Raw genomic sequence first — 27,075 nt, forward strand, 5'->3', positions numbered from 1 at the left:
GTGTCACTGAAAGCATTCTTTAGAAAGATCTTTCTTATGGAATACTATTCGTGCTTACTTGAGGCCCAAGTTGTTCAAGATTTTGAAGTGGCTCTATGAAATTTGCCAAATAAAGAAAATTGGGACTGATGTAGTCTTTTCAACAGATACTTCTGCCAGAAATCCAGTATAAATGCTCTCATTACGGACTATTATTTTAGTGTTAACACCTTCTTATAAAGAAATACTTTCTCCTCCTCTTAATTTAGAAAAAATGATTATGTATAACCTTATTGATAAATAATTAGCATTTACATTTGCACTTTACAGGGAATATATACTGACAATGGCTAATACTACACTTGCTTAGGAGGTTTGGGCCTTCTTGTCACACAAGTTGGTGCTCGCCATGAGGCTGTGTAATGGACAAGCATCTTGATAAATTATGTATTAATTTTACCATCTTGAACCAGTACTCTGCAGGCAGATTTTGTAATTTATATTTTTATGGCTATATTCTAATTGTCCTCTCATCTGATACACATGACATTTCCCCTCCCCAAAGAACTCAGCTTTGTCTACATGGATATTACATTCTATTTTTCAATTCCTTTTTTATTGAGCCTCCTCTTTTCCTTGTTCACTTCGCAAAACTTTTGCTTTCAACTATGCTTTTAAGTCACAATATCAGGCAAATATTATGAATAAATTTGGAGGATAGAATCAGAACAAGCGCCTTACTTTTTCTTATATTCAGTAAATGTGTTTTCTGAGTAATCAGCACATAGTTGTTGTCCCTTGTCAATGAAAGAAGTTAGTTCTTTCTGCAGTTGAGGGTGCTGTAAGAAAACAATAATTGTATAACAAGATCATTGTCTTGAAAAATGATTTCATGATCCAGTTCAATCAGAATTTCATATTAACATATCAGTATAAATGTTTATTATCTATACCAGGCACTGGCAATTTTTTTCTGTATAGGGCCAGATAGTAATTACTTTAGGTTTTTTAGACCATATAGTATCCATTGCAACTATTCAACTTTATCATTATAAATTAGAAGCAGCCACAAAAGGCACATAAATGATAAACATGGTCATGTTCCAATGACACTTTTTTTATGGACACTTAAATTTCAATTTCATGTAATTTTCATGTGTCATGAGATATTCTTCTTATTTTTTTCACCCATTAAAAATGTAAAAAGCATTCTTAGCTCAGAAGTCATGCAAAAGCAGGCAGCAGGCCAGCTTTGGCCCATAAGCTGAAGCTTACCAATCTCTGATCTACACCAAGGTTTTAAAAGAAAATCTAGCAGATTATACCTTAGTTTTAAAACAGGTAGTAGAGTCTTTGGAATCACAGCATTCACCAAGGCTTTTCAGGGTTGGTTCAAGTATTTTAGTGAGGAATACTTCTGGGATATGAGTCCTCCTGCTTAGTTGAAATGTGTATCTGATACAACAGAGAAAAGGCAGTAAGACTCTTTAATATGCAAGTAGATATATGTGTAGGTGTTCATGCTGTGAAATTGATGTGTCTATCATAAAGGAAAAGCACTTGATTCTTAATGTATAATAAGAGATTTAAAGTAAAATGACTGCAAAATAACAGGATTTGGATTATACAATATTTTCATTGAAATGCAAGTTATTTAAAACTGCTTTAAATGAAGCTACTGTGATTGGTTTATGCTGAATCAAAGTTTTTAAATCTGTGTTTATTATGTAATCATCCACATATCTTATACATAAGCATATGTACTCAAATGTATATGAACTGGGTTTTTTAAGTGACTTTATTGTGAAGATGGATCTGCATAAATTCTTCCATTATATCTTGTCCCATTGCTCTCTATGTATGTATAAAAAAAATAGAGTATTTAGAAAAATATAAATTAGAATTTCAGTCCAGTCCACATTCTGTTCTCTGACATCAGTAATCTAATATTGCAAATTGCTTCTTCAACCTATTTACCTACTTACACACAGATGCATTTATTTTAGTTTTTTTAACAGTTGAATAAAACTAGATAAAAGTTTACATTGCTTCTCATTTAAATTCTCTCTCTTTTATTGGTAGTGAATATCAGTTTTATGGAGACAAAATCTAGTTTACATTTGTTATCTGTTTTATTATATAGTGGTTACTTGTCCAAAAGTTTGATTTAACTTAGGTTTTTGATTTGTGACCTTAAAGTAGAAGTAATGTGATAAAGCAAGTAATGTGATAAACGTTGTTAGTGTCATGCTAATAATTTTACATGTGTACATTTTAAGACATTATCCATATCTGTATTAGTCAGGATTCTCTAGAGAAAGAGAACCAATGGGAGAGATCTGCAAATATGAGATTTATAAAAGTGTCTCACACAATGATAGGAATAGAAGAGTCCAAAATCCACATGGCAGGCTGTGCAGCTGGCCGTTCCAGTGAAGGGTCTGGACAAACTCCACAGGAAAGACTCTCTGGCTGAAGAAGCAGTGAAAAATTCTCTCTTTTTCCTTAAAAGTCATCAACTGCTTGGATTATCTCATTATGGGAAACATGCCTTTGTTGATTACAGATGTAATCAGCCACAGATACAATCAACTGACTGATGATTTAATAATCAGCTTCCTGATTTATCAACCAGCCATGAAATATCCTTGCAGCAATGGCCAGCCAAGTGTCTGTCTGACCAGGCAGATGTCAATTGGGCATCATTATTTGGCCAAGTTGACACAAGGACCTAACCATCACAGTCCACTTCTTGTCAACTTGGCAGCTATAGATATCACCTTGAAACATGCTTAATTCAGCTTGATCCAACTTTATATTTCTTCAACCATTATCCCTCACCCTTAATAAGCACTCCTACACATATTCCCATGATTTCTGTCTCTATAGACTGGAAAACTCATGCAGTTCTTTTGGAGTATAGTGTACCTCCTCGTGGGTCACACTTTGTCCCTCACCTTTTGGGCCTGTTGGGACTTTAGTCTAGTTATAGATCTTGAAGAGAAGAGGGATGGTGGGTGTGGCCATGGAAAGAAATTGAAGTCTTTCAAGCCAATTACCTCAGGGCATTCTATTGCAGCTTCATCTGGTGAAACAGGATTAGTCCCTTCAGGCAGAGGAATGCGGGTTGTTTCCCCAGGGCAGGTGGTTACAGGTTTAGCAGACACTGAATTGTTAATCTCTTTAGGTGGAGGTTGGATGGCACACTCCCCTGGGGGAACTGGAGGAGGGGAGGCTGTTTTCTCAAGGCCGGCTGAAGGTGGGGAAACACTTTTCTCAGGGCAGTTCTTTACAGGTCTATCCACCAAAGGCTCTGAAGATTCCAGGGACTCCATCTCCGCATCAAGCCATATATCCCCATCCCACGTTTCGGGATCCTATTCTTTTCTAATCAAAGCCCTTGCTTTAACAGCAGACACCCTTCAAGGTTGAGATTTTAGGTTATGTTGTAAATCTGTAAATCTGCTACCTGCACAATGAGGCTCTTTGTCTGGTTTTCGGTGTCTCAAGTCTCTAACCACAGGGAATAAGATTTTCTTTCAGGGCACACATGGAAAATTTTACATCATTCATACAGCTCTTAAGTCACAAATTTGAATCCTTCAGCTCGTCCCCTTTCCCTCATCACTGTATCCCACATATTTAACAATTACCAACCAACATCATTATACCTCTTAATTCCATAAAACTCTGTAAATGTGTCAAAAACATTCTCATCCAGAGAATTGTATGTAAACATACAATTAGCAGAATCTAATGATTATATTTTGCATATCTCTCTTATCAGTTCACCCCATGGGCAGTCAGTGCCATCTTGATTATTGGAAACAGAGGCATTTGTGTCTTTGAGTCAAATCAGAGTAGAAAACCAATTGTAAGAACCCATTTTAAAGATTTTTTTTTTCACAAGAACAACCCCACTTCTGGTACGAAGCTGTATTAGTCAGGGTTCTCTAGAGAAACAGAACCAACAGGAAACATCCCTAAATATGAGATTTATAAAGGTGTCTCACAACCATGAGAATAGAAGAGTCCAAAATCCACAGGGCAGGCTGTGTCTGATGAAGAGTACAGATGAATTCCACAGAAGAGGCTTTCTGGCTGAAGAAGCAGTGAAAAAGTCTCTCTTTCCTTAAAAGCCGTTAAGGAAACCGCAGATGTAATCAGCCACAGATGCAATCAACTGACTGATGATTTAATATACCAGCCTCTGGTTTATCAACCTGCCATGAAATATCCTTGCAGCGATGGTCAGGCCACTGCTTGCCTGACCAGACAACGGGGTATCATCATTTGACCAAGTTGACACCAGAACCTAACCATCACAATATGTATATGCATTTCTCACAAGCAACCTGTGCAGTAAGTAAGGCAAGGATTATCATTCCAAAATTAATTAAGAAAAGATTAAAGTTAAGGAATGTTAAGTAGTCCTGCACAGTCACCCTAGAAGGCAAATTGGGAAACCCAGTGTTTTCTCTCCATATCCAAAATGCTATTAAACCCATTTATCTTCTTTTGAAAAAGGTTATTAATTGAGTTTTAAATGGGAAGAATCATTTAAAATCAACTAAAAATATTTAAATTACACAAAAAACATAAAAATAACTTTGCTTGCATTGAAGAGTGATAGCATATCTTCCCCCTCCTGGCCCTCAGCATGATGCCCCTTTGTCCAGAAACAATTAAGAGGAAAACACATTTAAGATCAACTCTACTTACTGATCTATAGCTTTGGTATTTCCTTTTTCACACAGGTCTTTATTTGTGGGCAACTCAACAGCTGGCAGCTCGGGTGGTTGGGCAGCTGGCATGAAGTAAGCGCACACAAAAATGTCCATGGGTGTTTTTTCTTGACAACAGTCCTCAAACTTAGAATTCTTTTTGGGCAACTTGTCACAGATTTTTACTGCATATTCAGGCAGCTACGAAAGGAATGGTAAGTTTGTGCATTGTTAGTTTCCCAGTTGGTCTAAATAAAAAGAAGGTTTACATGTCTGCAAGTCCCTGGCTTGGCACTTGTAAAAGTCGGTGTTAGTGTTCTGAGAAAGTAAATTGGTACAATACTTTTGGAAGGCAATTGTCTATGTGTATTAAAACCCTTAAAATGTAGAATTTCAGTTCCAATAATTTATTCTTAGAAAATCATTATGAATGAAGAGAGATTTAGCTATAAGGTTATTAATGGCAGCATTGCATAAAATAATTGAGAAAACTGAAGCAACCTAAATCTAATAACAGAGTACTAGTTAAATAAAAATATGGTATATATATAGGTAGACAGCTGGAATAGATATATGAAATAGAATCCTATTTAGCCATTATAAATCAGGTCATAGAATACATCTATACATACACATGTATTCTTGATGGAAATGGACCAGGCCATTTAAAGTACCTATTGCTAAAGAGACTCATAAGACCTTGGAGTATTACCTTTGTTTAAATAAATAAATAAATTCCAGATTTGGGCAACTATTCAAATTTGTATCCACTTAAAAAGGTTATGTAAATGAAAAATGATGCAAAAATTGGGATGACTGTTACACTGGTTTGTAAGGATGTATGTCCCCTAGAAAAGTCATGTTTTAATCTAAATCCCATTTCATAAAGGCAGAATAATCCCTATTCAATACTGTATGTTTGAAACTGTAATCAGATCATCTCCCTGGAGGTGTGATTTAATCAAGAGTGGTTGTTAAACTGGATTAGGTGATGACATGTCTCCACCCATTTAGGTGGGTCTTGATAAGTTTCTGGAGTGCTATAAAAGAGGAAACACTTTGGAGAATGAAGGAGATTTGGAGAGAGCAGAGAATGCTGCAGCACCATAAAGCAGAGAGTCCATGAGCCAGCAATCTTTGGAGATGAAGAAGGAAAACACCTCCCGGGGAGCTTCATGAAACTGGAAGCCAGGAGAGAAGGCTAGTAGATGATGCCGTGTTTGCCATGTGCCCTTCCAGATGAGAGAGGAACCCCAGCCATGTTCACCATGTGCCTTTCCAGATGAGAGAGAAACTCTGACTCTGTTCACCATGTGCCCTTCCACTTGAGGGAGAAACCCTGAGCTTCATCGGCCTTCTTGAACCAAGGTATCTTTTCCTGGATGCCTTAGATTGGACATTTCTATAGACTTGTTTTAATTGGGACATTTTCTCAGCCTTAGAACTGTAAACTAACAACTTATTAAATTCCCTGTTTTAAAAGCCATTCTGTTTCTGGTATATTGCATTCCAGCAGCTAGCAAACTAGGACAACTGTCAAGTGATAAAAGGTATAATAAGAACATCAGTAGTTTCTAATAGCACAGTGATGTGCTGTGTTGTCCAATAAAATTTTATGAGATGATGGAAATGACCTGTATTTGCACAGTCCAAAACTACTGAACACTTGAAATGTGGTTAGTATGATTTAAAAAAAACTGACTTGTGTATTTTATTTAATTCCAATTAAACTTAAATAATCATATGTTGCTAGTAGAATACTTTATTGGATAGCACAGGTAGAACAAGGTCTTGGCCATCTTGTGTTTGAGTGTTGATCCTGCCACTTACTAGCTGTGTGACCTCAAATAGTTATTCTTTTCTAATCTTCTCTTTCCTCATATGTAAAATGGAGCATACTTCAGGTACACATAAGGACTCATTTAGAAGATGATGCATGTGAAAAGGAGCTGCAAAGAGTGCCTTCTACTCAGTAAATGCCATTCAGTACATGCTGCATGATGATGTTGATGGGATGGGATTCTCTTACCTCCTTGGGCATGCAGTCCTCAGAGGCAGACTCACAGCACGTGGAGAGAATTTCAGTAATATCTTCAGCTAGTGGCAAAACATCCTGCAGATCAGCAGTAGGCACTTTTTGGGCAAATTTTATGAGATGGCTAAGCGGTTATAAAAGAATTTGTTAGCTTACCCATATTCTCACTTTTCTTCTTTATCATTCTGAACACACTGTCTGGAGGGATAATACCCTAGTTTCTACTCTGGCCTTTGAAGCTACCGTGTGATGGACCCTATCTGCCAAAGCTACTGACTCAAAATCAAACCAGCCCCAATGAGTCTTCTCAAATTTTCAGTACTCATATGTCATGCCTTTTTGGCCAGATTTACACATAGGAACCAGCCCTTCATATGTTAGATCTGAAATTGTAACAAGGAAAAGCACGAATATCTCTCTATTCCTGATACTTGTGCTGTGTTTTTCTGGCCCCTAACATTTCATTAAAAAATATTTTTATATTTTCACTGAGACAATGGAGATAAAATCAAAGAAAGAGTAAATACCTATAGTCCTACACTGTAGAGTTGACATTGAATGTGTTGATATTTTTAGTGTGTGACCATTAGATCATTTAGAAGGTTAATATTTGTGCATGGGATTATGTTCTTTTTCTTTGCTGTTTTTCTCCTATTTGTTTTTTTTTTTTTTTCACTTACTATATCAGGAACAAGTTCTATATAGTTACATATTCTTTTATGATGCATTTTTAACAAATTGTAGGGTATTCTTTCTTATACATATACCACAACTAATCTAAGTACTGCTCTGTTCTGGAGAAATTTAGGAACTCTCCCATTTAGGAACTAAAATGTGGCAAGAATACATTGTAGCTATATCTTTGTTCACATTCATTACTATTTTCTAGTGGTAAATTCCTAGACATCAATGCAAGTATAAATTAATGATTAAACACTATTTTGCGTAAATTCTTATGTTCTATTTTCCAAACATACTATTTCAGTCGTAAAAGCATAACTTAAAGGGAGGTATAGAGAAAATGCCTTTGAGCATTTGAACAATTTTAATGGAAGATTATTTTTTTAAGGACAAATGAAAGTAGTTTGCTTTTCCATTAAGGAGGCTTATTATGCATTGCCCAGCAATAGAAATAGATTTTCATTACCATTAGAGGAAGGAAAGCTTGTGTATCAGAGTAGAAGGAATTAAATAGATTGTAAATTGTGACAAGATAAACTGGCAAATCTAGATGTTGAGGGAGACAAGAGAATTGTGAACACAGAAACCGTTAAAACTAAAACTAAAGTATGAAGTTACCACAAATGAATAGACATACAAAAAATGGAAATAAAAGTTGTAAATAGTTGAAACTAAATAATTAGAATAAATTCATGCAGGTCTGGAGATACATACTGATAGCAGAAAGCTTTCTATAACAGGAATACAAGATGCCTCATCCAAAGAGAAAATGAGGTTAAAAAAAAAACAGGTGATGCACAAAGATCTTTTTTTGCTTTAGTGATGATAATGCATGTATGAAAATTTTGCACATAGTTTCTAATGGTCTACCATTTTTCCCTTATAAAGTATCTGCAAAAGATTGATTTAAAGCGCATCTCATGTTTTACAACATTGCATTGTTCCTTATTGTTCATATTCTATACAGACAGAAGAAACAGGAAGAATAACCAAGAAATGTTTTTGAGGAATATTGGAACATAAGTTTTGCAGGCACAGTATATTCTGTATCTTCTATTAAAAAATAATTTTAGGGAATCCTAACATTTTGGAAAGAAAGCATAGGACCAAACAGGTAAACATGGTGATGTTGGTTTTTTTTTACCTGAGCCTTGACTTCTCCTTCCCATAAGCAGCATATTGTGAGCAGACTCTATTTGCCATAGTAGTGAGAAGTGATAATTGTTTAATCTGGAGTCTCTAGAAAATAAGAGAGGAATCTCATTAGATGGCCAAGAGCCAGTGACAGCAATATATAGGAATGGCAAAAACAGAGACTATTAATGTTATGATTTTTTTTAATGACTAGAAAACCAAATTTTAGCCAAAGGAAATTATTGATATTTCTTTCCCCATGTGATCTGTTTATTTTCCAATGAACAAAATGCAATGGAGACATTTTAAAAATTTTTACTGATTCTGGAATCTCAGTTTCTACCATCATTTAAAAAGAATGCCATTAAAAGAAGAAAAAAATAGAACATAACTATGTAATAAACAAAATAGGACCTACCTCTTTCAGAAAACATATGGTTGGGCTTGCTGAAGTACAGCAGGCTGCTACCATAGAGAGATAACTTTTGGTGTAACTGACTAAAAGTGATTGAGGAGCTTGTCCATAATTAATGGAATATTCATATATAAATCTGTTGGGAAAAAACAGGAAGGTTGTTCAAAACATTTGTGAAAAAACAAAACCTACTTTTATATAATAATATAGAAATAGTGTTTACTATATTGGTTTATAGTTTTAATATTTAAGAAGCACTAAAGGTTTATGGAAAGGATTATAATACTGACATCATTTCAAATTAATATTTTCACTAAATGTTAGCTTCTTTGCTAAATTCCCATGTGATCTGCTTGAAGGGCTGGGCTAATTGTTCTTTATTAACTTAGTGTTTAGCCAGTTGTATGACCCATTGAAGCTCCTTATTAATCCTAATTAATAAATCAGAATGAAGGTAAGTAGTGATTTACCTTCATTATCTATCTCAGTTTACTATTCTAGACAATTACTGTGTATAGATTTATTTTATTGATTGAAGGAATACCTTTTAATTTCAGGAGAATAAGGTCCTGAGAACTTGAACATGGTTCTGAAATCTCATCCAAAATCCTTTCTGAAAATTTTGCAAGGACTGGCAAATTAATAAAGTTGTGATTTTGATGTCATACTTTTAAAGACATTTTGAATGATTTTGCTTTTGCTGTTTGCATATATATATTAAATTAAACTGGACTTCCCCCCCATTTTTTGATCACTTTTATGACCTTCTAAGGTTAACATGAAGAATCAGCATGTAATCTGGTTCCTTAGGCATGTTAAACAATGAGGAGCTCAAAGGTGCATGTTTTGCTTAATATGTGTCTTGCTCACAACTGTTTCTGGTAGTAAATGTACTAGAGGTGTGAACAAAAAGGTAGTTTATTTCTTATGCTTTACTTGAAATTAAGTCTTAAGATGAGAATAGCCATAAAATGAATTCTATTGTATGAGGTATGCAAGGATACATAACATAATGGAATTATGCAGACAGAGGATCCAAGTGAGTTTGCATCAGATAATAAATCTAGAACTAGTGAATGGGTGTCTGGGGAAGTTGATATTATCTCTGTCAGAGAAAGAAATTATACTCAGTGTTGAAAAGGAAATGGGTTCCCCTGGGTGATAGTCAAGTTCCCCATTGTTGGAAGAGTTCACACAAACGTTGCTGTCATGGTTGTTGTGCAAGAAGCATTTGCACAGACAAAGGGGTTAGATTAGATCTATTGTTCATATTTTATTATCTAAAGTTCTACTTATGATAAAAGCGACTTACTGGTCAGCAAATTCCTTAGGATCTTTCCTGAATGCTGCGCAAATTTCATCATTTGTTGGCTCTACATAGGTAGGAAATTCTTGTGGCTGGTGCTTCAGGACAGCCATGCACAGTTTCCTCTCAAGGCCCTCTTTGGTACAGCATTCAGCAGTTCCTGGGTGCACCGGGAACGGAGAGTCCCTTTCACAGGACTTGGAAGATAATGATGAGGTCTGGAATGGGAGGAGACACAAAAGTAAACTCATATATATGTAAGTGTTCAGGCTCGGAGTTCTCCACTCAGTAAAACATCTCATCCTGTCTTTCTAAAATTCCAACAGCAACCATTCATCCATCCAAAGCCTCCAGGAGACGATTTGTCAATATGATGAGTGGCATAATTATGGTTATAGGCAAGTATAGGGTCTTATCTATGCTAATAAATGACTTTCCCTCAGAGTAGAATCAAGATAGAAATGTCATTAATAAATGGACTGCTTTTTTGTCTACTTGTAGCCATTAGTGTTTTTGTCCCCCAGCTTACTTGTTCTTGACCAGAATATGAGTGTCTTTGAGGAAGAAGGGGTTCATTTCATTTGAAAAAGCTCCCCAGGTAATTCTGATATTATCCCCTCCCATATGCTCTCCATTGCAAGTGTCCCATTGAGAAGGCTGCTCTCACTCTGCTCATATCACCACCCTACTTTATTAAAGCAGTAGACTCCTGGTTCTGTTTTAGTTTTCCATATGGGTTTGCATTCTTTAACCCAATGGTTTTTGAGCCAACTTTTGTATCAGAATCCTTCACAGAGTGTATAAAAATAAGAAATGCCTGGATTGCACTGCCCAGAAATTCTGATTCAGTAAGTGAAAGATGGGGCTGAGAATCTTTTTTTTTCCCCAAAGTACCATGGTTTATTCTCATGTACCCCAAAGGTTAAAACCACTGATAAACTTAATTTACAGACTCAAAATTAATAAACTGATGCATATGGCTAGACTAACACCATGATTGGAGTATCAAAATACTAATGGCAGAAAAAAAATGTTCTTTTTTGAAGGAATTTGATATTTCAAGTAAAAAAAATAGAAATAGTCATCATGCAAAGATTTAGCACTTCTATATGCTTACACTTACTTTGTAAGTTAGTCATCTTTTGGGGGCAAAACTTCTAAAAAACCTTCCCCATTAGTCAAGGAAAGTGACATGATGAATTAGAAATACAAATCACAATTAAACAACCTCTCATTATCTCCCATACCTACCTTCCATTACATTCTCAAGAACTGAGGAATCAGACTTTATCTTTCTCTTTTAAAGCCCTTAACTTTTCAGTAAGTCTCCTTTTTCTTTCTATTCCTTTCCCTGGAAGCCTTTCTACTCTTCCTTTTTTATAACTTTCTTTCAAATAAAAAAGAAGTTAAGAAGGAAAAAAGTGTGGAGTTTTAAAACATTTTTGAGCAAGCAGGAAAAAGAGAAAGGTGTCATGCAACAAATGTCAGTGCCATCCCTGTCCTTTTATGATCCTGGAACTTATCTCACATTTACGGATGCATTAGCAAAATTTTCTAACACTAAATAATATAAAATGGAAATATATGAAAAAGTAAATTCTGTTATTTTGGACAGATTTTTTTTTGTAAAGATAGTGTGGAGTATCAAGTTGAGATGAAGGGTATTTACAGACTTGATGGTAGAAGGAAATGATTGAAAAATTCTTAGATAAGGGCCAGATAAAGCAATCAATGGCTAAGAAAAATTATTCTGTAGAATATATTCTGATAGACTTTTGGAGTTTTGTTTCTGCTGGCTTACTGTTGCAATCTTGAGCAGGGCTCAAGATTTTTCTGCAAAGGCTTTTAACAAAATGTATCTTAATGTTATCTGTACCAGGCCTGATGAGTCCATTAGCAAATTATGGAAGTTTCTGTGGTTTCACCTTTTTCAGCTCTTGTCATTTCAGCATTTTAATTTATGCAAATATGCTTTAGGGGAAAGCACCCAAAATCTAGTATATAATCTATAAGATAATTTTTGAATCCTGAAATAATTTGAAAATAAATTAAGTTATTCTGGGTTGGTACCAATCCCGGCATTATAATAAAGGTATGGGCAGGCTTTCAAGGTACACAGCATGTATGAGAATTATTTCAAGAGGTTCATTTTCAGATACAACAATATTTGAGAGGCTCATATTCATAGTGATCAAAAGCTCATATTTCAGAGTCAGGCAGATCTGAATTCTATGTCCTCCTACTAGCATGTATCCTTAGTAAATCATGAAGGCATTTTATGCCCTAATTTTCTCATCTGAGCTTGGACAAATTAATTCTGATTATATTTGATTAAACCTTGTGTCTAGGGATAATAGGCTTAGGCTTCATGTTTCCCCAAACTAGAAGCTTATGGAGTTGCTTTCTAAGATTTCCCCAAGATAGTGTTTAAAGTCCTCTTTTGGCTTCCATCCATGGACCACCATAGAGCTGGGGAAGTCCCACAAACCTACCATTTTATCATAGCAGTCAGGGTCAGCTCCTTCAGCACAGCAGGCTGCAGTCAAGGAGACAACCTCCTCCACCAGCTGACTGACCTGTTTGAATGTACCACTAGGAAATTTTCTGCTGTATTGGACCATTGATCTGAGGAGAAAAAGAAGTTGGTGTATCAATTAGAATTTTCTTTCACAGTTGTACCGATCAAAATATGAAAAATGTTCATTTTTCATAAATATTGCACACATTTTCATTTTATTTGCTTAATGAAAGTAACTTGAGGTTACTTTAAAAGAGCAGTTCTGGTTCTAGATGAATTTACCTTGGAAAGTGGTAAGATTTAACTCTGGTGTTCAATTAAATCATCCTGGAGGAAGCCCTGTTTGCCTGAGCTTCCCCTGGTAGACCTGTTTGTTTCTCATTCCCTTTGTTTGCCAGAGTCCCACCATGTGACTAATTGAATTTTATTCATTTTAGAAAAAAGTGCAATGAATAGTCTCTTTTAATGCATTAATCAACTTGATGGTGACAAATTTTTTAATCATAGTCACCATAGTCCGACTGAAATCTATGTGTACCCTTCATTAGTCTGATATCTCTGCCCACATCAATCCTGGGCTCTGCCACCTTTGCTTTAGCAGAGATCAGGTAAACTGTCCCTGCTGAATTTAAGTTACCTCTGACTCAGTTTCCTCCAAAGTCAAGTTACTAAGAGAGTGAGTAGATCCTGCACACTTACAAAAATTTGAAGTCATCTTTTCCCATATCAATGAATTCCTTACAGACTTTATCCTTTTCATAGTCACGGCCTGGGAAATCAGAAATAGAAAAGTGTGAAATTTTACCTTTTTATGAATGCCACTTTTAATAATCTATATATATATATTCAAGTATTATGTATTAATATTATGTATTAAGATCTGTATGAGAGCAAATGTTGCCACCTTTGCTTCATTACCCACCTCCAGGCTATATCAGGAAGGCTAGAAATTCAGAAAAGGGAGAAGATAGAAATTAGACAAAATATGTTTTGGAGAAAACTGCCAGTTTGATGAATCTGAGAGAATGGTGTGGAGTGCTTTCCCCCACTTCAGTCACAGTAAGAGAGGCTTCAAGGAAACCACTGAGAGAACTTGATAGGTGACCCCCAAATTTGGAGTACAATAGATTGGTTTCTGTTTTAGGCCTGAGACAGCTAAAGGATGAGGGGCTGGTTGAAGTGCCTTGGGCAGCAAATGAGAGGGCTGTGGGTGGGAAGCTGTGATGTAGGCTTCAGACCTTATGTGGGTCAAGCATGAGAGTAAGCTGGCTTGGAAGTATCTTAAATGCTTTCTTTCTTCCCCAAAGAGCTATCTAGAATGTAGCAGGCAGCCAGCAGTGGGATATCTCTGCGAAAGTAGACGATTTGAAAATTGGGGCCTAAGGGGAGTTATAAGGTACTCAGCCAGATGTGAGAGATTGCCAGTGATCAGGAGAGGGAGCACTCCAAAGAACAGACAAAGAGGAAATGTAGACTTCGAAATGTCCCATAAGCAGAAGAAAGAATACCAGTCTACCACATTACTCATCAAAATTAGTTTTCCCTGATGCCTACCTAACCTGTTACTTCTCCCTTCCATGTGCTAAGCTGGAGGAGCTAGAAAGTGGAAGGAGGAAGAAGAGGAGAATAAGGCAGAAAAAAAGAGAAGAAAGCAAATAAATTTCCCTTTCCCACCACATTCAACAGGTCTGAAATAGGTCTGATCTCGGGAAGAAGCATCAACTTTAAATGAACTTAGGTATTTTTGACTATTAAATACAGCCAGGAAAAAAAAAAAAGGAAGAAAAAATAAATAAATAAATAAATACAGTCAGACTTTTTCATGACTGAAATGAAATGGCTATTTTAGGATTCAAAGAGACAACTTTTTATTATTTAAGAATGGGCAGACAAATCATGAGACCACTTGAGTTCATTCATGAGGCAAGGGAGGGAGGAGTTGGATTCTTTACTAATCCTGAGACCCACTTGTTCAGCAGAACTATTGCCCGTTCAGTAGGGTAGAAACACGGAAGTCAGTCAACGTTTTCCTTCCATGATACTTCACTTATAAAAATAAGACTAGGAATTTCTCAATGCCTTATGAAGCTATATCTTTTGAAAAAAAATGATAAGTATAAAAATGAACCAGTTTCCATCATGGGATAATGGTTTTACCTTTTAATAATTTATTCCTTTGGTTTTAAATATTGAAAAAGGCATCTCAGGTTATATGATGACAATTGCTATCATGCAAAGATGAACTGTCCTCTCTAACAGTTACAGTTCTGTGAAGAGTGAAAATAGATATGCCCTGATAGAAATCATTGTTTCATCAGTTAGCAGTGGAATTAGGGATAGTTGGGTACATGCTAGGGAGGGTATTTTTAAATAAAAATTATCTTTAGGAGTTGTCAGATTTAATGATGAGAATGCTTTATCTAAGGAGAGAAGATTCAGAACTGAGGGACAAAGCCAATCTTCTAGTACTTTGCAGTAAGGAACCAACTTAATCAAATATAGTAAAATCATATGGAAGGTGGAAAGGAGCCCACATATTTGAAATCTCACATTATCTTTGAAACTAGGAATAAAAGTAATCAGGGCGGGCCACAGTGACCCACTGACAGAGCTCTTGCCTGCCATGCCAGAGACTGGGGTTTGATTCCCGGTGCCTACTCATGCAAAAAAAAAAAAAAAAAAAAAGCAATGATCAATGGGGTTCAAAAAGTCACTTGCTACAAACTTTTATATGTCTGAAAGTTTTCACATTTAATAAATTTTCTGGAATTTAATGATTCGTTTGCATGACCAGATGTTGTCACAGGATAAAAAGGTTAAAATAAGGCAGATGTTTTTCATTAATCACTAGTGATATTCTGTGGAGCTAATGATTAGAGAATCAAGGGAAAGATTTTAGGGGAGAGTTGTCCTCATAGAGTGAAGATCTTTTTATTCTGAGAAAATTTATTTTATTAATATTTGAACGTATAAATGGAAAAAGAATAAAGAGAGAAGAGTTGTGACATTAGGATGCCAATGATGTTATTTTATGTTGGTCCTAAGGTAGAGCTAAGAAAAATGGCTTGCAGTTTATAAGACAGTGGATTTTAGTTCAATGTAAAGAAACTTTATTAAAATGTGGCTAGCCAGTAATTGAAATGATGAGAGGCTTTTGAAGTAGTGAGTTTGCTTTGTCACTGGCAACATTCAAGTGGAATTTAAAACACTATATGCTTTAAAGATTCCTGAATATAGTACGAAATTGCATCCTCATGATCTTTAAGACCACTTCCAATATTATGTTTTAGAAATAAAAAGAAATTGCATAAAACATTTTCCCCCTAAAGCTTATTGTGTTTTGAGCCACAAAATAGCTCTAAGAAGAACATATTTCTTCTTAAATGTATTTGAATTAATTTCCTTCAATAGACTCCACCTATAAAACCGAAGTGCTTGCTTTGTTGGCATTTAAAGTGAGAGCCTATGTTCAAATGGATACCTCAGGTATACATGATGAGAAATATTTTTTTTGGGATTTCCAGGTTCATATTTTTCATTTCTCACAAAAAAAGCAGATTTCTTTTCTGTGTGCTATGCAAGTATGTGCTCATGTGGGAAGTAAGTGTAAATGGATATTACAGATTATCTATAATAATTACTTGTGTTTGCACACAAATAATTAAGAATTCATGGATATTGTGCATTGCTTGAGTCAGGAAGCTGAGAGAGAATGTTGGAAGCCAAATGGACTTGTATGAGACTTAAAGTGGTTTTGAAACCAATTTTTTTTTTCTGGAACATTCAGCCATGGAAGTGAGAAAAAGCAAGAGGAAGCCCAGAAGGGAGGCATTGTGAAAGCTCAGAATTAAAATACCAGGGTAAACTACTCTGGTAAAAATAAACTATAGAGGAATCTGGTGCATTTTAAGTAGTTCAGGTGGACTGCCCTGAAGTATATTTCTGATAAAAAATTCATTAATTTATCCAAAGAGAAGTTATATAACTTTTATAAGGCTAAGTAAATACATGTTAGTTATTTTCTTGTCTTCTAAATAAAACGAATAAATACTCAGGTGAATTTGTAATATGTTTATTGAAAAATGATGACTAACTCCATGAAGCACTGCTTAATAATTTTCTTTAAACCAGTTGAGCTTCCTTTGATTCAGATCATTAAATCAGGCCTGAAATGCATTTTCAATGACATTGTACCATTTGGTTATGAAGAGGATGGCCTGGACTTTGATATGATCTCAGCAAATATTGGCATAAGCTTGGTGACTCTTTCAAAATCACTTTCACATCAAGTGACACATCAGTACCAAATGTTTACAAATTTCATTAACAGATTTTCTTCCCTTTTTTGTAATAGCATGTCCCATTTTTATCTATATTGTGAAACATTCTGATAAGTCATGTCTAATTCTGAACTTGAGAACAGACTTGAATTACTTTTGGTAAATCTTTACTGCTTCATGCACCTCAACTCTCTCAACAGACCTGGCAATATTCTTTCATGCATACAACAGATATTTTTTGAAGGCTAACTATGTGCCACAATTAGGTTCATTGCTGAATGTACAAAAGAGACCAAAATAGACACAGCCTTGTTCTCATGGAGCTTTCATGCTGGTGGGAATGGCCAGTAAGATATTTACTGTCTTGGTACAAGCTTTACTAACAAAGATATTTTGGGTGCTTTGGCTATTGCTACTATAATTTTTTGCTGAAACTTAATTTGCTCATCTAGAAATGTTTGTATACCAAGAGCAATGAGTGGACTCTATAACATTAAATTGGGTGGATGTTCATACAGAATGCTAGGACCTATTTTAAATTATTATCTCCTATCGTGTTCTAGAGAACCATGGGTTCTCAGGGCTTTGTTGGCACTTTATGCTTTTTTTTGCAATTTTACTTCTTTGGCATTTTTATTTCCCTTTTGTGCTGACAGGCTCAACAGTGTCAGAAATGGTTAGTATATTTATTGGTGTTTTCAATGAAACTTTATCTTTTAGGAATATACTTGGCAGTATTTATTTAAACTAGTCAGGCTAGATATTGGTGATTTCAGTTGAGAAACTTAACAATTTTGGGTTGGTTTAGAAAGCTGTTTTTATTATTGGAGTTAAGGAGAACTACTGATATGTCACTAGAAATACTGTCAATGAACAAGTGGCAAGTGAATCAGCACTTTCTTTTATATCGTTTCTTTTTGTTTCATCTCCACTGAACTTTTTAATTATTAGGTAGAGTACTGGTCTGATTTTTCATACTAATATTGGTATTTGCAAGCATGTGTGCAGTTCTCTGTTGTTTGAGTAGATTAAAAGAGATTCATTAATTTAAATACTAAGCCCAGAGTCCTAAATGACATCTATAGATGAACTAATTCAGGAAAAATTACATGTACCTCTTAGGATGCCATCAGTGGAACAAATAGAGTTCCATGTCAGCTTTTGAAAATTCAAAAACCTATTGATATAATAGGAGATATAAGGTCAATGGGTCAGTTGCCAGAAACTGCTGCTACAATAGAAGCAGCTCAATGAATCACACAAATTACTCCCATTGGGCTCACTCTGGGTGAGCCTATGTAAATGCCACATATACCAAAGTTTGAATGGAAGCAGTCTTCCTCCATGCATCTCCTCTCACCTCCTCCTTACCTCCTTGGGTTGGGCACCTCATCATCTACAATTGCTCTTGTGGGTTAGAGATGGGAAAGGAAGTTTCCCTCTCCCACTTTGGGATAGATGAGTGTAACATCCTCAGCATCTTCATTTGGAAACTTAGAACACATGGCAGTGCTTACATTGTAAAGCAATATAAAAAAGATAAATATTAATGTTGTAATAATAGTTAATACTTGGGTACCAAAAATTTAGCAGGTACTGTTCTAAATATTTGAATATATTACCTCATTTAATCCCCACAAAAATATTATGAGTTTGGTAGTTATCGCAGTTCACCTCTAATGTTCACTACGTACTTTTATGTGTCACTTTAAGAAGTTCATCTCTGTGTATAAATTGTTTTATAGGATATTATGTTTTGAGTGCCAAACAATTCAAAAAACGTATTACATTTGAGCATATTTTTTTTCTGTGAGTCTGAGAATTAGCCCATTGGAATTTAGCACTATTCTGCTTATGTTGTTGAAAGATACATTATTATTTGTGCCTTTGTAAGGTATTAATTTTTGACTAATAAAAGCTCATTCTTTCTCTTCATATTCTACTTTTTAGCAAACTTACAAGGTTAAAGGGTTTACTAAGTGCCAAGCTTTGGTCTCAAAATAGACAAGAACATAAACTAATCACTATTCATTAGAAAAGAAGATAGTGCTAATTACTTTTCCTCAGGATAAATTGTCTTTGTTTTCTATGTGCATTCTTCCAGGGTAAAGACGATAAATGATACTTTTAGTTCCTTGGTGCTTGGGCATGATTCTGGGCACAGCATGAATGTTCAAAAGCCAATTCAATAAGAATTTATTATGAAACATGAACAAAATATTGTTCAACAAGGAAAGGATGTCAAGGTCATGTTTCCATATCTTTGATGAGGTGGCATATAAAGCGATTTGGTGATGCATCTTCATTGCTTAGCCATGCTCTATTTATATCTTGATTAAAACTTCAGAAAATATTGGACAATGGTGATTTCCATTGTTTCCTATCAATATAGACATCTCAATGGCTGTTAGAGTCGAAAATGTGCAAACTGAAAATAAATTGTGCCATCTAATGGCAAGAGTATAAAATATATGTGTATCGCTGTATCTCTATTTCCATACACGGTTCTTGGTAAGTAGATCCCCCGAATCACTTAAATGCAATTCAAAAGTACCATAAGTGGCATTATTTTGTATATGAAAACTTCCTTTACAAAAGTTAATAATAATTTTTTATAATTATATATACTAGGTTTGTGTATGTTAGTTTTTCATAAGGCTGAAACAGTTCTGAAGTCATTATCTGTTATACTGAGGCTCTAGCAAGATTTTTTTGTCTTGAATGCAATGAAATTTTCTAACTTTCATATTAAATTCCAGTGAGAAACTGATGACTCATTACTGTACACTTGTAAGCTCTCTAATTTTAATGGAAATATTTCTTAAAAGTATTAAGCACTCAGTGCTATTTTGTGCTTAGCATAATAATTTAGATTGTGTTAAGTGCCTTTATTGCACTACATTTATCTTAGTAAGGCCAGAGAGAGCTTTTTAAACAAATACAGTGACAATGAACTATGCAAGTAATACATAGGTAGAAAATGAAATGCCACTGTTGCCTGTAGGATATGCACCAAGTATTAGATTTTAGTTGTCACCATATTGTATGTTTAAAGGTATACCCACTGTGACGGTTAAATTCAGGTGTCAACTTGGCTAGAACATGGTATTGAGCTGTTTGGTCAAGCATACACTGGCCTGATTGTCACTGTGTGGATATTTTATAGATTTAAATCATTAGTCAGTTGATTGAATCTATGGCTGTTTACATCTACAATCAATAAAAGCAGTGCGAGAAATTCTATCCAATCAGTTGAAGGTCTTAAAGGGAGAATTGATTATTTCAGCAGTAAGAAAGAGGAATTTCTGTCTCTACATCAGCCAGCTGGCTTTTTCCAGGGAATTTATCAAGACCTTCAGTAGTGTTCTGACTTGTAACCTGTCCTGTGGAATTCAGAATTACCAATTGTCATGGTCATGTGAGCCAATTTCTAAAATAAATCTCGTGATATTTACACATACACACACAGACACACACACAGACACACACACACACACACACTGTTCTGTTTCCCTGGAGAACCCTGACCAATATATCCACTTAAATGTTAGCATAGTCTGCAATTCATTATTTTTTGTTATTTACATTAAAATATATATAAAATGCATTTATTTGACATGTGAAAGTATTCTTACTGTCATCTGTTATTACCTTTAAAATATACCAAAATTCTAGTTGTTTGCATGTGAAAGCATTGAGCAAGTTTTCTTCTCTAGGGTGAAATTTGCAACTTGTTAAAGGAATTATTTAAGGAATTCATATGTGATTTCCTGTATGGATGATATAATTACCTGAAAACAAATTATTTAACCTTTTTGTAATATAAAGAGACAATAATGTGCTAATCTTCCTTTTCTTAGGTGGCATCAAGTCTCACACTTGAACTAAGACAACTAGGGTGGCAAATTCAAATGTATATAAGGTCTAGTATCTGCACAGCTGGTATTTGATCCAAGTGAAAGAAAGAAAAGGCCCAGTGATGGGAACCATGGTTCTAGCTCAAAAAGGGCCATAATGGTTCAGTTGCAGTTCATTATTGCCATGTGAAAATTTGGTCATTAATATCACAACCCAGAGAAGCTAGAAATTTGTATGTGAAATCTCTAGGTTTTAAAAGTTGGTGGCACATCAAATTAAACTTTAAAACACTTCGCTAGCCCAAACCACTTGGTTTGCTGGCTGAGAGCATGGCTTCTATGAAAAGCCATATTTTATAATAATCTGGAGTATGGATTCTGGATTTGGTCCAATTGCATTTTAAGCTCTGTTACCTCAGTTCATAGTGAGACCATCAGTAGGTTGCAGCTGCTCTTCATTCCTCCTCAGTTTCCTCCTTTGTAAAATGGACATGATAGTAGCTCAAAGGAGTGTTGTGAGGATTAAATAACAAAATAATGAGTCTACCTTCACTTTGCATTTTAAGACTAAAGCGTTTTGTTTTATAAACTTTCATAACAGTATCTGCCTCCTCCTTGGTAAACATTTTATACCTGTCAGTTATTTTCATTATTATTATTTTGAGCTGAATCCAGTCAAATTGTGACTATGGTGGTACATACCCCTGGGAGAAATGTTTGTTGACCATATACCAGGAGTGAGGCACAATGCAAAAGGAAACTCTAAAGCTCCCAATCCCTAAGGAACATAAGTCTAATAGTAGAAGTAGTAAATAAAATTAAGTATCCAAAACAAACAGTCTTGCCATGAAAGATATTGAAACAAAGCTTTATGGGACTTTTAAATGAAAGAAGGATTTTAGAAAGCTTTGTGATAGAAAGCTGTTCCTTGAGGTGGGGCAGAAATAAGGAATAGGATTTTGATAGAAGTGAATGAATTAGGAGTGAACAATATGAAAGGATACTAGAAGTTAGAAAATCATGAGTCATGTCTGGAGAATAAGGAGCAGTCCAGTAAGGAAACTGGAATATGGTACTTAAATACAGAAAGACTTGGTAGCCAAAATTTTACTTATTTTTTAAGTTAATGTGGAATCTATTGAAATATATTTATGTTGGGGAATGGCCAACTCATAGCTCTATTCAAGGAAGAGTGCTCTGAGATTTAAGATAAATAATATCTTCTTCATAAGGCTGTTTTATGAAATGCTACTGCATGTATAAAAATACTTAGCACATCTCCTGTCTAACATACAGTAAATGTTCAGTGAATGATAGCAATTGTTTTTGTAGTAAAAGCCAGTGATAAATTGTATATAGATATAATGTGATTTGCTTCAGTCTTTCTCTCAGGTGCTGGACTAAATTCTTATTTTCTGATTAAGGGAATATGGGAAGGAAGGTGAAAACATGAAGGTAAAATCTCAGGAAATAAAGCAATGAGTCAACATGCCCCACAGTCATCTCATGGTCAACTCTCCCTGGATCTGGCCAATGAAAAAGTTGCTGCCTAATAAGAGAGAGATGTCTTGTGTCACTGCTCTTGTACGTAGTCCTAGCCAGTCATCTGTGTATTGGATTTCTATTGTTATTGGGACAAATTACCACAACTGAGTAGCTTAACAAACAAATTTATTCTTTATAGCTCTGTCTGATAGAGTCTGACAGACCTCACTGGGATAAAATCAAGGTCTTGACAGGACAGGTTCCTTTTGAAACTTCTAGAGGAGAATCTATTTCCTTGCCCTTTCTGGTTTCTAGAGGCTGCCTAAGGCTCATGGCCCCCTTCTTCCATCTTCCAAGCCAGCAATGTTCTATCTGTGTCTTTTTTCTGTAGTCATAACTTCCTCTGACTGACTTTCTTATCCTTCCCTTTTCTATTTTTAAGACACTTGTGACTACACTGGGCCTGATAATTACCCTGATAATCCAGGATAATTATATCCAACCTCCTGGTGTAAAATTCTGTTTCTGCTACTTACTACTAGAATAACCTTGGGTAAGTTATTAAACTTCTCTGTACCTCAGTTTCCTCATCTATAAAGTGGGTACAATAATAGTTCTGAGTTCATGAGAATGTCTATAATAATTGAATAAATTTATACAAAAGACCTTAAACATGATACTGCATTGCAAAAAAAAATACTAGCAGCAGTTTTTGTTTTCACAGGACACAAAATCTAGTTTCAATGCTTCATAGATAATAATTCATAAAGAGTTTACTTCTTCCAGGATAACTATTATGTGTACTACTTGACACTTAATTTTCCTTTAATATTCAAAAAACTACATTATAATGTATAGATTCTAATAACCCTCATCTTTAAGTTTTTCAACAAAAATTTATTGAACTTTCATTATGTGCCAAAAAATGGAAATTATGGTAAGGAACAAAAATAAAGTCCTTGATTTCATGGAGGTTTTTTTTCTATTTTTAAATTTGCGTCCATCAACAGAGAGGAATGGATGGTAGGTGCTATTTGAGGTTGGGTGGCCAGGGAAGAGCTCTCTAACAGTAGACCTGGAGCCTTTAGAAACTTGGATCTTTGGACACATGAAGAGAGTAAGTGAAGGAACTGGATATCTGGGGGATGAGTTCCCTCAAGGAGATGGAAAAATTAGTGTACGTCCCATGTTGAGTGTGGGATAGTGTGGAGGCCAGTGTGGCTGGAGCAGAGAGAGTTGGAAGAAAATAGAAGATGATTTCAGAGAGGTGGGATTAGACAGAATAAAGAAGTTAGGTAACCACTGGTACTGGGGGAGAAAGAAATCAATTTTCTTCTTTCTGTATCGAGTATACTTGTGGCCTTTTAAAGACACATTTACCCTATACCACACTCGTAATGGTGAGTGCAGACCTGCATTGCACCTTAGAACAGTGAGGTTAGCATTGATTTCCAGTTAGGGTAACTTTGTTTTTGTTGAATTTATTTACCTCTCTCTGACGTCAGCTCCCTCTTCTTTGCCCTGTCAGCTAAGCCTCTTTTATGGTTTTACTTTGGATTCTTTGTGACATTGGACCAGGCCCAGCTTGTTCCTAGTCAGGACTTTTGCACCTGAGTTCCTTCACCTTGAAACATATGTCTAGGTCTTTTCAGAGCTATCTCCTTTTTATCACATTGATCTCAAATCCTGTATAAATTCCTAATTTTGTAATATGTAAGTTTAGCTGACAGGATACGGAGATGTCTTTATCTGGGAAAATAGAGAGAGTATCTATCCTTGATTATTTCACTCTGGCATTCTGTACAGCTATACTCCTGGATCAAACTTAGGACAATTTTGTTGTTAAATTATTACTGATAAAGAGGCCACTTGTAAAACAGAAACAGAGTGATTCAGTGGTGGTTTAGGGGATTGGAATAACCTCATTGTCTAGGGCTGTTTTAACAAGAAAGTGGGAGACAGAAAAATATAGCTCACCCACCCACTCAAAGGCGACTTTCTTTCTTCTTGCTGTTTGTTATCAAGTCCAGTAAATATATACGTATGCTGGAAACGAAAAGCTTAAAGCTGAAAGGTAAATGTTCACAAAATAATATTGTTCTTATCAAGAGTCCTGACAAACTGTAATGGTTTATTTTCTGTTGGCATTTTTTTTGGTAATTGCGCAGCTGTCTTAGTAATCTGTGCTGCTTTAGGGGTGGGGAGCTGGAAGAGGGAAAGACATGATTTAGTAGATTAGTGTTACATCCATTTCAGCCACAGAGAAAGAAGCCAAATGCAGGAAACTGCGCTTTTTTTCAAGATGAGTCTTAAAAATATATACTTTGAAATACACTTTTGGAAAAGTGTTCTAGAAAAAAACGGTTGATGGTCAGCTCTTTAGAACTGTAACTTTCTATCGTAGAAAGTACTATAACCCTAATCAATTTTCCACTATCCAAGGCTCCCCTGAACATAATTCCTGAACTTCTCTAATACATGTATTTCATAGCTTTCAGGTGGCTGCTCTGTGGCAAAGTAAAAGAATATGAGCATTGCTGCCAGGAGAGAACACACTTATCTTCCAGTTAATTGCTGACTTGGTCAGATGGAGCTTCATTGCTCTTTGGGACATGGTCAGGTGTTACAGAATAGAAGACCAGTGTCTCAGGTATTGGATACTTATTAATTACAAATTATTTTATATGTCTCAGGGGATATATGACCTATACATCTGGGTAATCTGACTGAAGTTCATTGTGAAATTCAGAATTTCAAAGAAGCAGAACTGAATTTCTTAGCATCCATTTCACCAGGGTCTGAGGAACTGCTGAAAGATATCCAAATTGAAGTTGTAGAATATTTTGTTAATTTTCAAAAGACACTGTAATTTCTTGAGGTGAGGCTAATGCACACTTACTGAGTCAGCAGTGTAAAATGATGAATCATGTTCCAGGTTATGGCCTCCACGTTTAATTCCAAGGACTAGCCATTTTTGGAATTTCTGTATTTAAAAATCCTGATCTCAAAGTGTTTCAGTAAGATTTTTCGGATTCAGATATGCCCCAGGGAAACCTTGGACAAAAACTGAGCTTTCCAGGTTTCTCAGGACTTATTCATACCTCACTATATCTCAGAAATTCATACCTCACTATATCTCAGAAATTCCTCATAGTCTTACTTAAGGATTTGTAGATGAGGAAAAGAAAATTTAAAATCATTTGAATGGCCAAAATAAGAACAAGAAAAAGTGATTACAAAAAAGAATTGGAAAAAATGAGGAGTAAGGTTGTTCAGGACCTATTAATGAGAAATAATTCTTGGGATACATAATATTTATTCCATTGGTTAAACACATTACTGGTATGAATACTCAGTATGACTTGGGTGAGACACTCAGCATCAAATGAAAATTTTAATTTTACAAAGCATGATGAATGCAGATTCCCTTACAAACATTAAAAGATAAAACAGAATGGAAAATCCAAAGCTACAAAATTTAAAAGTTGTGTACTTTACATAATTTCCATACATATCACTTTAAAAAGCTTTTAAACATTGTCCAAAGATGAAGCCAACATTTGAAGAATAATTTCAATGAAAAACAATTATCTTATTTTTTGTTGTGTTTCTTAGTTATAGAAAATTCTAATTTATTTGGAAGTGTTTTAGAAACTGTAATGCTTTTTTCAAGGACTGCATGTATAAGATTCTTCAAAGAGGATAAAAAAATAGAGCTTTAGTTCACTTCATGCATCATCGACACAGTTATTATACTTTTAATGGCAATAAATATTTGAAAAATGCTCAGTATTGGATCACAGTCTCCCTTTGTATTATCTTTTTTTTTTTTTTTTTTTTTTTTTTTTTTTTTTTTAAAGGAAAGACAGAGAGAAGGAAGGAAGGATAGAAGGAAGGAAGAGAGGAAGAAAGGGAAACATCTTTTAAACATTTTCTTGTTTTTTATTGTATTTTGTTTCTCCGTTTTCGTTACATGGGCTGGGGCCGGGAATCGAACCGAGGTCCTTCGGCATAGCAGGCAAGCACTTTGCCCGCTGAGCCACCGCGGCCCGCCCTGTATTATCTTTTAACATTTAAAAATTGAAAATTGGTCAGGGCGGGCCATGGTGGCTCAGCAGCCAGAGACCTGGGTTGGATTCCCAGTGCCTGCCCATGGAAAAAAAAAAAAAAGATTGTTCAAACTTTAACCCATTCTTTTTCAGTGCTTGTTTACCAAATAAAGGAGAAGGGATAATTAACAAACTTTATACTTCCTTTTTCTCTTTCATGAGATTCTTATCCTGATTTTCTTTTCTCTTCCAATTCAATGCCATATGGCACAGCTTAACTCAGATCAAGCCCTCTATAATCCTTCTCTCTCTCCTCAGCATATTCACCAATTCTTCTGTCTGTCAGCTTTTACGTAATTTTTTTATGTTAACACAATATTGGACTAAGAAAAGCTCTGATAACTGATCATGATACTGGAGGTCTTACCTCTCTCTATAGCATGCCCAAAGCCTACAGCAAGCAGGAGAACCAGAAGCCCCTTCATTTTCCTGCTGGTGAGTCCTGAAGCACTGCCTGACTCCTGTGGGGTTACCGTGTGAAAGACAGCAGCAAAGAGCAATTAGTTTTCTCTTACTAGGATTCCCAACTCTGAGCTAATCAATTATTAATCT

The 27,075-nt window shown here is 35.4% G+C and overlaps 1 protein-coding gene across 1 annotated transcript; it reads right to left on the reverse strand.

Moving 5' to 3' along the window:
- Positions 1-701: 701 nt before the first annotated feature.
- LOC143663322 (vitamin D-binding protein-like) lies at positions 702-27,075 on the reverse strand. Its single transcript, XM_077137065.1, has 10 exons — positions 26,891-27,075; positions 13,492-13,561; positions 12,767-12,899; positions 10,281-10,492; positions 8,972-9,104; positions 8,564-8,658; positions 6,733-6,862; positions 4,702-4,904; positions 1,305-1,434; positions 702-818 (listed from the first exon to the last, which is right to left on the reverse strand). The coding sequence occupies exons 1-10, from the start codon at positions 26,946-26,948 to the stop codon at positions 717-719; spliced, it is 1,266 nt and encodes a 421-aa protein (XP_076993180.1). The 5' UTR covers positions 26,949-27,075; the 3' UTR covers positions 702-716.

Source organism: Tamandua tetradactyla, chromosome 19, assembly GCF_023851605.1.
Source record: "Tamandua tetradactyla isolate mTamTet1 chromosome 19, mTamTet1.pri, whole genome shotgun sequence".
Classification (NCBI taxonomy): Eukaryota; Metazoa; Chordata; class Mammalia; order Pilosa; family Myrmecophagidae; genus Tamandua; species Tamandua tetradactyla.

What these genes read in the sequence shown, in the direction of transcription:
- LOC143663322 (XM_077137065.1), bottom strand. Translation starts at nt 26,948, where the DNA reads ATGAAGGGGCTTCTGGTTCTCCTGCTTGCTGTAGGCTTTGGGCATGCT. An exon ending in TGGGCATGCTATAGAGAGAG is followed by an intron (nt 13,562 to 26,890) that starts GTAAGACCTCCA and finishes CTGATTTCCCAG; the next exon opens with GCCGTGACTATGAAAAGGAT. An exon ending in AGGACTGCATGCCCAAGGAG is followed by an intron (nt 4,905 to 6,732) that starts GTAAGAGAATCC and finishes TTCCTTTCGTAG; the next exon opens with CTGCCTGAATATGCAGTAAA.